The 11,275-nt window shown below is 36.8% G+C and overlaps 1 protein-coding gene across 1 annotated transcript; it reads left to right on the top strand.

Annotated features, from left to right (window-relative positions):
- The first annotated feature begins 5,412 nt into the window (after window positions 1–5,412).
- Window positions 5,413–9,573, top strand: LOC131306508 (phospholipase A2-alpha-like). The gene is made up of 4 exons (XM_058332791.1): window positions 5,413–5,639; window positions 5,748–5,790; window positions 6,783–6,908; window positions 9,212–9,573. The coding sequence occupies exons 1-4, from the start codon at window positions 5,505–5,507 to the stop codon at window positions 9,385–9,387; spliced, it is 480 nt and encodes a 159-aa protein (XP_058188774.1). The 5' UTR covers window positions 5,413–5,504; the 3' UTR covers window positions 9,388–9,573.
- Window positions 9,574–11,275: the final 1,702 nt, after the last annotated feature.

Below are 11,275 nucleotides of genomic sequence, written 5' to 3'. Positions count from 1 at the left end.
CTTTTTTTTTTTGGTTTGAGAAATTAACGGGCAAGAAATTTTTGGGAGGAGATGAAATTTGATTGGTTAAGAGTTTAGAGATGAGACAAAATAAATCTTGAAATCTGACTTAAACTCCAACAAGTGAGCTAACCGATAAATGGAGGTGGAGTGGGAGAGGCGGAAGAGGGTGGCGGCGAGGGCGTAGTTAGGGGGGGATGGGAGGAGAGAGAAGGGGTGAGGAGGAGAGACAAGGATTCGACCCAGATAGGGTCGTAGTCGGAGGAGGAGGAGAGGAAACGGTGGAACGAGCAAGGGTTGGGAGGAGTTTCAATGGGGAGGAGAGGTGGGTTCAAGGGAGGGGGTTTGGGAGGGAAGGAGTGGGCAGCGGTGGAGGTGGGAGGCGACAAGGGAGAGGAAGTGGGTGAGGGTTTAGCGGTGGTGGTGGGATTCAATGGAGTGAGGTTGAAGATGTGATAATTTGTGACAAAGTCCCCAAAATACCCCTGCTTTTAACTGCCATTTTGGATTGAGTTAGCTTTGGAGACCATTTAAACATGTATTGTAAATGTTGGGAATGCAATAGACGCGATTTGTATATTAGAGACCAAATTGACATTTCGTTAATACTTTGGGGACCATCCGTACAAACAAGTTATTCTTCTTAATTAACTTGAAAATTAGTATAATACACGAGAATATTTGGCGTTGGAGCCCGGGTCTCCCCTTCACCCTCTTAGGACCGCCCGTTGACAAACGACACCAAAGGCCATATCAAACGGAGCACGAAATAGATCAATTATGTTAATTATATTTATCTCTCATCTCATTGATTCACGATTTAAGACTAAAAGTCTTTTCTTGGCGTAAGTGTAAAGCCAATAGAGGGAGATAGAATACTAGTTGTTGAGGTGGATTTTTGTGAGATTTTCTAATTTTTTTAGAAAAGAGAACGTGCCGTAAACGTGCTTTGCATATAGTATAGATAGATATATCCCTACGTAGGATTTGTTTAGCTTTTTTAATTTCCCTTGTAATAAGGGGTTATGTATGTTTTTGTACTTGACACGTGTGTGTATGTACGCTATTATACATCGAATATATATAACTTTTGGGTGTGGGAATAGATATCTCACACTGTGGTCAGTTCAATGAAGCTTGGTCCAAGTGATCAAAGAAAAATGAAGCCTTGGTGCAAGAGATCAAAGAAAATAAAAAAATGAAGCTTTGGTCCAAACTGTATGCATTGGCTACGTACATCTTAATATCGGTCACTCGTCTTAATTCTACCATTGATTATTCTTCCTTTCATATCCACTTTGTTGGATGTTAGCTAAGGCCAATTTGATATATAGTCTTAGTGGCCTGGTTTGAAATTAGGTCTTGAATATCTAAGGCAAGTTATTTTGGTGGTGGTGATATTCTTGAGGAGTAAGTGGCCGAATTGGCAGTTAATACAAAGGATAGGCTGGTTAACTTGAAGAGAATATTTTCTATGATAATCATGTCGTACATGAGCAGACTTTGAAAAGTCCAGTCGAATAAGTGAAATAAATAAACTAATCTTCATCCTCGTAAGTTAGGCTTGCACCACACAATATAGTGTTATTCAAAGAGGAAAAACATAAACTTCCAGGGGTAGTGTATACTAATCCTGTTGTGACATGAGCAAGAGTCCCAATCACAAACCGCATGGTTTTAACTTCAGCTTCTTTCGTAGCACGTATTATTTCAACTAGAAATTACTGTCACTCTTAGTAATTGTTTCGAAGATATATGGGCAGGTATTGTATATAAAATGAAATTAATGATTTATTGATTTTTTTTTATCTCTAATGACTAAGGGAAGAGGACTCGCAGAGGGAAATCCACGGAGCACTACTGAGGGCTCGTGATCTATCGATGATAATCTGCAGATATGGATCTTTCGATCCTATTGTGAAACTACCAGTCTTTTTAGATGAAATCTTGTAGAATAGTATATATGTGCAGTGCTAATGGTAGTTTGACTAGTTTCTGATGAAATCTTGTAGAATAGTAAGTGTGGTGATAAAGGTTGACTAGTTTGGAACTTCTTTTCCGAAAAGCACATTATGTTGATCCAAAAGGCATCAAGAAATTTGCATAAGCATGATGACAATATCTTAAGAATATCTAGAATAATCTTTCAAAATCTAGGTATATCTAAAATCCATAATCTAACAATATCTTTCCAAATCTATATGTAATCTAACAAAATCCAACTAGAATATTGTAATATCTAATAGAATCATATCATATCTTGTAATATCTAATAAAATCCACCTAAAATCTTATCTAATAAAATCCACCTAGAATCTTATCATATCTAGCAATATTTAGTTTATCTAGAAGGATCTTGCATAATCTTTCATTATCTAAAATCTAGGGATATTCTAATAGGATTTGATCCGATTTGCCCTATAATGAGATGTCGCTTCTTTCTGGATTAATTGTTTCGGTTCGCGAGGACAATGTTAACAGGGTTAGGGCAATAACATTTTATAAATTGACACATATGCAAAAAATAAGTCACAAACAATTTACTTCCTAAATCCTAACGATAAGCGGCCCGTTAAGTGATTAACCCCTTACTTTCCTTATTCTTTTTTCGTTCTAAGAAATCGAGGTGTTACATCCTCCCCACCTTAAGAAGTTTGGTCCTCCAAACTTGGTGAAATTTAGAGTTGAATGTAGTGCGATCATACCTTATTCAAAAAGCTCCAGGTATCGTGCTCTCATGTCATCCTCTTTTTCCCACGTGGCTTCTCCTCCGGAATGGTTATCCCACCAGACTTTAACAAGTGGAATTATTTTATTTCTTAGTTGTTTTTCTTGACGATCCATGATCTTAACTGGTCGCTCTTCATAAGTGAGGTCCTGCTTTAGTTCTATTGGCGGTGAGGCTAATACGTGCACTGGGTCTGACACATAAGGCTTTAGCATTGATACATGAAAAACGTCGTGGATGTTGGCGAGCTCGGGAGTCAAGGCTAATCGATAAGCTATCGGTCCTACCTTTTCTAGGATCTCAAATGGTCCAACGTATCTAGGGTTTAATTTTCCTTTCTTTCCGAAGCGCAATACCCCTTTCATGGGTGAAATTTTTAGAAACATCCAGTCTCCTTCTTGAAATTCCACCTCTCTTTTTCCGGCATCCGCGTAATTCTTCTGACGACTTTGTGTAGCTTCTAATCTTTCTCGAATGAGTTTAATCTTTTCCATCGTATCCTGGACGATGTCGGGTCCAGGTAATTGTGTTTCTCCTACCTCTGTCCAGCAAGCTGGAGACCTACATTGCTTGCCATATAAAGTTTCATAAGGAGCCATGCCAATGCTTGCTTGATAACTGTTATTGTAGGTGAACTCAGCTAACGGTAAATGTTCCTCCCAACTCCCTTGGTAATCTATCACGCAAGCACGCAATAGATCTTCCAAAGTTTGAATAGTCCGCTCCGATTGCCCGTCAGTCTGGGGGTGGAATGCTGTACTGAATCGTAACTCTGTGCCTAAGGCCTTTTGGAAGCTTTTCCAAAATCTAGATACATATCTCGGGACTCGGTCTGAAATTATAGTGACCGGTACCCCATGCAATCGAACGATCTCTCAAACATAAAGAGTAGCCAACTTATCCATCAAATGAGTTGTCCGTACTGGTAGGAAGTGTGTTGTCTTAGTAAGTCGATCCACGATCACCCATATTGAATTATTACCCTTCTGTGAGCGTGGCAAACCAACTACAAAATCCATTGTGAGGTGCTCCCATTTCCATTCTGGTATAGGCAGAGGTTGCAACAATCCTGCAGGTTTTTGTCTTACAGCGTTAATCTGTTGACACAAAAGGCACCGACTTACAAAGTCAGCGACGTCTCTCTTCATGCCTATCCACCAGAAAACTTTCTTTAAATCTTGATACATCTTCATGCCTCTTGGATGGACGGAAAGTTTTGAGCTATGACTTTCTTCCAAAATCCGTCGCTTGATATTTGAAACATCAGGAACACAGATTCGACCTCGAAATTTCAGCATATCATCCACTACCATGCCTCCTGGTGTCTCTTATTTGTTTTTCTTTTTGTTTGGTTTGGTTTCTCCGTTGTTTTTCGCATATGTTTGGTTTGGTTATTTTCCCAATATCATGAACATCAATAATCGTCAGATTGCGGTTGGGTCCTCCAGGGCCCACCGCACAACAGCTTTAACAGTCTTCAAAATCATTCACACCTGAAGAATAAAAAGTGAACCCAAAATCAGAACTCTTTTTGGAAATTTTGTGTCGAATTCCTTTATTATGTTCTTTTTGGCACGGGGAGGGACGTCGACTATAGAAGTTTCTATTTTGATTTAGGTTTTTTTTCCCTATTTTCTCTCGGGGGCTTTTCTAACCCCCTATGTGGGTGTGTTTTGGTAGTTGTTTGTCTGGTATTGTGTTGATCGGAGCTATGCTCCATCCGTTTGCAAATTTGGTTGTGTAAGATCTTGAATGTTCTTTCTTGGTGTTTAGGCCTCTATTGTGGCTGTTGTATTCCTCCTTTGGGATGACTTCCCGTTCATTGTTCTCTCTTTGTAATCAATGAAGTATCCTGCCATTTGAAAAAAAAAATAAGAAGAGGAATATGGAAAATTTTGAATCTTGACTTTTGTTTTCTTTTTTTGAACTATGTCAACATTTGTTTGGTCCTGCTCAAACTATAGTTATATAACCACACACATTTATACAAATATTTTACATACACATACACTTAAATCTTTTGGTAGGTCCCACACATACTGGAGGTGTAGTGTGTGCCGACCTCAATATGAATGTAAGTGAATTTGTGTAAACGTTTGTGGTTGTAGAATGATATGCTCTGAAATCACAACAATGTGACGAACTTCTGACTTGCCACTTACCTGTCGGTTGTCACCATATATATGTAGTTGGAAGAAATATCCAACTGGTGATGAGTTGGTTCAAAGGCCTAGATCACGAGAACTCCTACCCCACACCCAACACTTTTGGATACGATTATTCTCCAAAATATCCACAAACATGATCCAGCTTTTAGTTTATTTGTTTTGTTTTGGTTTTGGGGGGTTGAGAAAGTGTGAACAGCACAACACTACAAGAAGACTAGTCACGAGACATTATAAGACAAGATTCCCCCTATCAGTAGTCTGTCCAGACTCTTTCTTTCTTTTTTACCACGGTCAGAGTGTCCGAATTAACTTATGCACACATCAATTTGATTCTTTCTTTTGTCCGATCATAATTAGGCCAATTTCGCCGGGAGTACCGGAGAATTTACAAGAAATTACTTTCTTACGGTTTGACCTTAAGAATCAAATCCTGATAAGTTGTGCTGAAAGCAAACCTACCAACCAACCGAACTAACCTCGGGCGCTCTCTCTCTCTCTCTCTCTCTCTCTCTCTCTCAGTTGTCTCTTTTTCTGTATAAATCAACAGTTTAAGCAAAACCAAGCTTCATATTCTTCCTCTCTATCTCTTTGCCTTCTTCCCCACCTCTATGAATATGGCTCCCCACCAGTCATCGAAGTTAGTCCTGCATCTCCTATCAATTTACCTCGTTGTCCTCAACTTTTCCTTTATCCCAGTTTACGCTCTTAACATTGGTATTCAAGCCAGTTCTGGCCTCTCTCTGGTAAGTTAACTCTTCAGGAAAATTCTTCATCATTTTATTTTTCCTAAATTAATGTACTTATTTTTTTATACTCCTCATTATGATTTTCCTTTTTCGGATATTCTATAGAGTAAAGAGTGCAGTAAAAAATGCGAATCAGAGTTCTGCAATGGTATGTAGCTTATAATTTTGGTTTTAAGCCCTGTTTGGTTGCAATTTTCATATTGATTTCCTTCATTTTAGAAGACAGAGATTTACATATTAATTGACTGAAGATTGGTTTCTGAGATTATTACATTTTTTTTTGTAAAAATAACTTATTTTTCAGAAAGCACAATAAAGATTAATATTCTAGGCAATATTACCAAAATAACAAATTAGGTACAAGAACCATCAGTGGTTGTGCTTTTAAAATAGTTTGTTTCACAAGAAAATTGGTTAGCACTCACATTTTTGCTATCTGCACTCATCTTCTATGTCTTTATTCTGTATGAATGTACAACATTACCGGCTTATGTGTGAAAAAGTAAACGAATGGAAATATTATATTTGAAATTCACATGGATAAAAACTAGAAAAACAATGTGAATATAAACAAGGGTGGAATTAGAATTTCATATATGCAGGGGCCATACGCACAACAAAATTTTAAAATTTTAAGGTTCAGGAGTAAAGAAAAAGTTTAATGTTAAATTAATACCCGGTAGAGAGAGAAATTGAGGTGATTGGTGAGTTTTTCTTTTTGTAGTCTCCAAGAGAGATGAGTGGTGAGCCTGTTGTCCGAAAGAAGAAAGAAACAGGAGAGAAATTGATCCAATTTTGTAGGAGTAACTCCTAAATACAGTTCCTTTTTCGTATACGAGACAAATTATTGGGGACCAACATGTTAATTAGTCTTGACTCTTGTTATTATTATGTAAAAAATCCTTGGTAATTATAGATTTTTCTCAATTGGGGGTGGCCCCGGCCCTCCATAGCCCACCTTTATTTTCGTCTTTGAATACAAGATAGTAGAGTTCAGAAATCACTACCATTTTTAAAACTTCTCTAAAACTTTGTTTTGGGAACTAGAATTTTAATTTACATGTTAATCCTTCATTTGGGTTGTTTAATTTGTATTTTTGTGGCAATAACTTAATTTGTGATTGAGTTTAACAATGGCAGTGCCTCCATTTCTAAGATATGGAAAGTATTGTGGGCTTCTATACAGTGGATGTCCAGGGGAGAAGCCATGTGATGGCCTTGATGCTTGTTGCATGAAACATGATGCCTGCATACAAGCTAAGAACAGTAAGTACTCCACCCTAATTAATCATGATTATTTAGGTTTTGCATGTGTTTGTTGTATAGTGTGTAGTCCTCGGATATTATCTTATACTCCCCTATTCCAAATTGCTGGATTCCTACAAAAAGAAGTGCAATTTTAAGATTTAATAAATAAAATACGTCCGATCACAATTTTTTGAATTCCTTTGCACCATATTAAGAGCTAATGAAGTATTTTAATTTGGTGTAAAGAAACTTCAAAAATGATGCTCAGAAGTACTTTATTTTTCAATCCGAAAATTGCACGACTTTTCATATGGGGCGGGCCTCATTACACTGTCCGATTCACTTACTAATCAAGAGATTTTATTTCAGTGTCCATAAGAGGGAGGGCCCATTAAAATCGGGACAAACTCGAACTCGTATGAACTCGGCTTACACATGATTAAATTGATAGCACATGAGTGGGAATCGGCCTAGTAGGGGGTATGATCGTCGGTCACTATTCAATAGTCTTTTTAATTGTTTGCGGACAATAGGCACACCTTATCTCACTTAAAATTCACATTAAACCCCACACATACTAGGTTCTTTTAGTGAGAATGCAAGGGACAACGAAAACTTACCCTGGAAGTATCCCGAAAAGAACAATTAGTAGTTGAGATTCACTTTGGTGGGGACTCCAGCAATTTTATTCTCACTCAAACACATTTCGAGTGAAAAGCTGAAATTATCCTTAGGGACTATATAGCTACATTGGTTCATAGTTGAGGGTAAATTAGTCTCCTTAGAAGATTAGTAAATTAGTCTACAATTGGTGAATGAATCAAGGGACTTGGGCTTCGAGAACGTTGAATAATAATTACTCCAATGATCTCTAAATCCAATGATATAATCAAATAATGGACATGTTATCCGAAGATGTTGTATAGTGTGGTACAAGTTAAAGCCGCCAAATATAATTATACAGTACAAATTATTGGTGAAGTCTCTCTGTTTCTTAGACTTTGGGACTTTCCGGTCTAGTGTTTAATTCAACTCTTTTAAGTGTTGTCAATGTGGTTCAACTGGTTTTTGTGTTGAGTTTTTCGACAAAAAACATGTCACGTTACAATGGAATGGAGGACCACCATGGAAATAATGCAATACTCAGGACCAAAGCGCGAAAGGTTTCGCTTGTCATAAGAAAATCATATACTCCCTTGCTCCGTCCCTATATGTATGCTCGTTACCAAAGTGTGAAAGTATAATTTTAATATTACTTTAAAGGGGAATGATTGAAATTTTGCCTTTTTGGCGGTTTTTTAATTATGAAAAATTGCAAATAATTTGGGACAGCCCAAAAAGGAAAACGCGAGCAAACAAAATAGGACAGAGGGAGTATGAAATTGTGGAATCCCAGCCTCACCAACTTTTTTTTAACAGAGAAAAATGGGAATTTATTAATCAAATGTAAGAGTTACAAAAGATTATAAGGACAAGAACACAACGACATCAAAGTGCGAGCAAGAAAACATCTCAATGATGTTAGCATCCCACACTAATAATCATGTCACTCATAATCAGAAGTCAACCAAAACAAAGTAAACAATTACAGAGAAACATAATCCGAGCCATGACCAGCACAACATGCTCAGCCATAAAGTTCACGAAAGGTCCACAACCAAAAACTGGCTCTGCCCAAGCTAGACTGCCCTTAGTGTGATGAAAGTTCCTCCTTACCAAATTTACATAAATCCTAAGTTCAAAGACCAATTTATGGAATAAAAAGTCTATGCCCACCGCTTTCTTTAATTCACTGCTTCCCCTACCACACTTAATCTTTCCGGAGTGTTTTGGACGGTCTGGAAGAGTTTTTTTTAAATCAAGTCTATGCCCACCATTGATTGTCAAAACGGACGGTGAAATTGAGCACTGAGGTGAAGGGAGCAATGACAGATAGCGGTGGACACGAGTAAACTTTCTGTTTATGGAATGAATATACTCCTATTACTTAAAGGATACACTAAGGGGGTGTTTCGGTAGTGAAAAATTGGTGGATTTTTATTTGTGGTTGAGAAGTTATTAGATGTTTTTGGCAGTGAATAAATTATTGAGAAATGTCAAGTTGTTTCCGGAAATGAATATATGGATATATTATTGATGGGTTTGTAAGTAGAGTTACTGTAGTAAAAAAAAATTTGTTGACAACTTTTTTGTTAGTGGAAACGAAATGGTAAAATGCTGAAATTTTTGTGTTAGTGAAAACGAGATGATAAAATGCGTTAAGTTTTTAGTGTTTTTTTTGTTAGTAGAAACACCTCCTAAGCATGAGGCGTTCCGTGCAGATGACTACTTGAGCACAGAGTGCAGCCAGGACTTCTTAGACTGCATCGCAACGTTCAAGAGATCAGGAGGGAAGACATTCAAAGGGAACACTTGCTCAGTTGGTGAGGTTACCAAAGTCATCACCGTCGTCATTGATGCTGCTTTGCTTGCCGGAAGATACCTCCACAAGCCTTGATTTTCATATTTTTTTTAGGACAAAAAGTGGTTTGTAAAAAAAAAAAAAAAAGAGAGAGAGACCCCTTACCCATTTAATTTTTTCAAACTTTTTTTCCTCTACTATCCCTAGCTAGCAATGTGACATGGCTAGATGTAAGTGTTTCTGACATCTTTTTGTTATACTATTTGACCCCATTTGTCCTAATGGACTAAGCATAAGTGTGCTTTGTGTATGTCGCCGTTAATCATAGGTTAGCATGTGTCCTGCGATTTAGGGTTTTGTCCCTCCTAAGGTTTTAAGTTCGAAACCATGTGGAGTTTCGCTATAGCTTTAATTGGATCCTTCTAATGGGCAGTGGGATTGGTTTCTCAAGATCAGTCGAGGTGCACTTAACCTAGTTCAAACACTTGAGTTATAAAAAACTTTGTGCGACTGTGTGAGTGTCTAATTTGTTTTTTGTAAGGGAAAAAAAGGAGTACCCTTTTTTTGTAAGGGAAAAAAGGAGCAGTATATCATACATGCAATAACTAAAATAACTAAAATGTTACTAATATTTAGCAATCTTGATTCGATTGAAAAGAATATATATGTTGTGTTTTTAAAGAATTTTTCCTAGACCTCTGAATTCGAATTACTTTGCGGGTTCTATCAACGGAGACAAGAAAAGAGACTGACAAAAATTGTAAATAATGGATAACTTGTATGACTTGGTTGTTCAGTTTACCAAGTAGTATTTCAAGGGCGATTCAATCACTTATTATACAAAAGGCATGACTTTATTGTTAACTTGACGAAAGTGGAGAATGGAGGCAAATACTTTTGCAAAGTAAAGGGAGGACACTGCATTTGTCGGAATCAAAAGGGAGATTTTGGATTTTTTTAGAATTGAGGCAAATACTGTTGTGTCAGGCTATGCCTGGATTAGGATGAAAGATATTGATTTACTCGTTTTTATTTGTTAGACGATTAGTTTGGCTTTGTCCAAGTTCTTTGTAATAATTTCCATTTTGTAAGTTTCACTGAGCGTTTATTAATACAATTTTCTCATTTTTTGAAAAAAAGAGAGCGAAGAATCAAATTTTATAGCAATTCACTCCAACAGACACTTTAAATCGAGTTGTTATATTAAGTTTTTGTATTTTGCTACCTTAATTGTGTATTTTAACAAAAATTTCAAATATCAAATCACATCTTACATTGCGGTTTCGCTAAGGTTCTTATTTTTTAAGTACTTATTTTTCGCTTTACTAGACAAATCATTCTCTCATAATACATCACATTTAATTCAAAGAATAAGTTACACATATTTGATGGATGCTACTCATATACTCCCCCGTCCCAATTTGTTTGTCCCCCTTTTTTTGACTTATGGATGTCCCAAATTGACTGTCCAATTTCAAAATCAATGGATGAGATTATGTAAATTTTCAAATCAATGGATTAGATATTGTTGCCTTAATAAGTTGAAAACCCGAGATTGGATAAATAAATCGGGACGGATGGTCAAATTTGAAAGAGAGATAAAACCTTGCTGGGGATGGTTTTTTCATTGTGGGGGTGGTGTCTGAATGAAGCAAAACAGAACTTATACGGAAGCCAAAATAAGATTTGATCAATACAGTCCAATTTGTTGTGTTTAATGAGTTATTGCACATCAATAACTCACTAGTTGAAGAATATTATTATTCTCAAAAAACAAACGGCAAACATGATTTTTGAAAATAAAGTTCGTCATAAAAATGTCATTTGATCATGGGTTTATTGTATGCCGCTGGACTTGTTTTTTTTTTTTTTTGCACAAATTATTCTATTTTTCAAAGCTCTACAAAGGAAACGATTTGAATAATTTTTACGATTGAGTTTGGAATTATCTCACTAAAAAGTTAGGAGTTGTGCGTTCTTTTGC

Source organism: Rhododendron vialii, chromosome 1a (genome assembly GCF_030253575.1).
Source record: "Rhododendron vialii isolate Sample 1 chromosome 1a, ASM3025357v1".
Classification (NCBI taxonomy): Eukaryota; Viridiplantae; Streptophyta; class Magnoliopsida; order Ericales; family Ericaceae; genus Rhododendron; species Rhododendron vialii.
The sequence above is the reverse complement of the archived record's forward strand: the minus strand, read 5'-3'. Positions and strand labels throughout refer to the sequence as shown.

Excerpts from the sequence above, each read along its gene's own strand:
- LOC131306508 (XM_058332791.1), top strand. The coding sequence starts at position 5,505 with ATGAATATGGCTCCCCACCAGTCATCGAAGTTAGTCCTGCATCTCCTA. Across the intron at positions 5,640-5,747 it reads CCAGTTCTGGCCTCTCTCTG|AGTAAAGAGTGCAGTAAAAA; the intron begins GTAAGTTAACTC and ends GATATTCTATAG. Across the intron at positions 5,791-6,782 it reads CGAATCAGAGTTCTGCAATG|TGCCTCCATTTCTAAGATAT; the intron begins GTATGTAGCTTA and ends TAACAATGGCAG.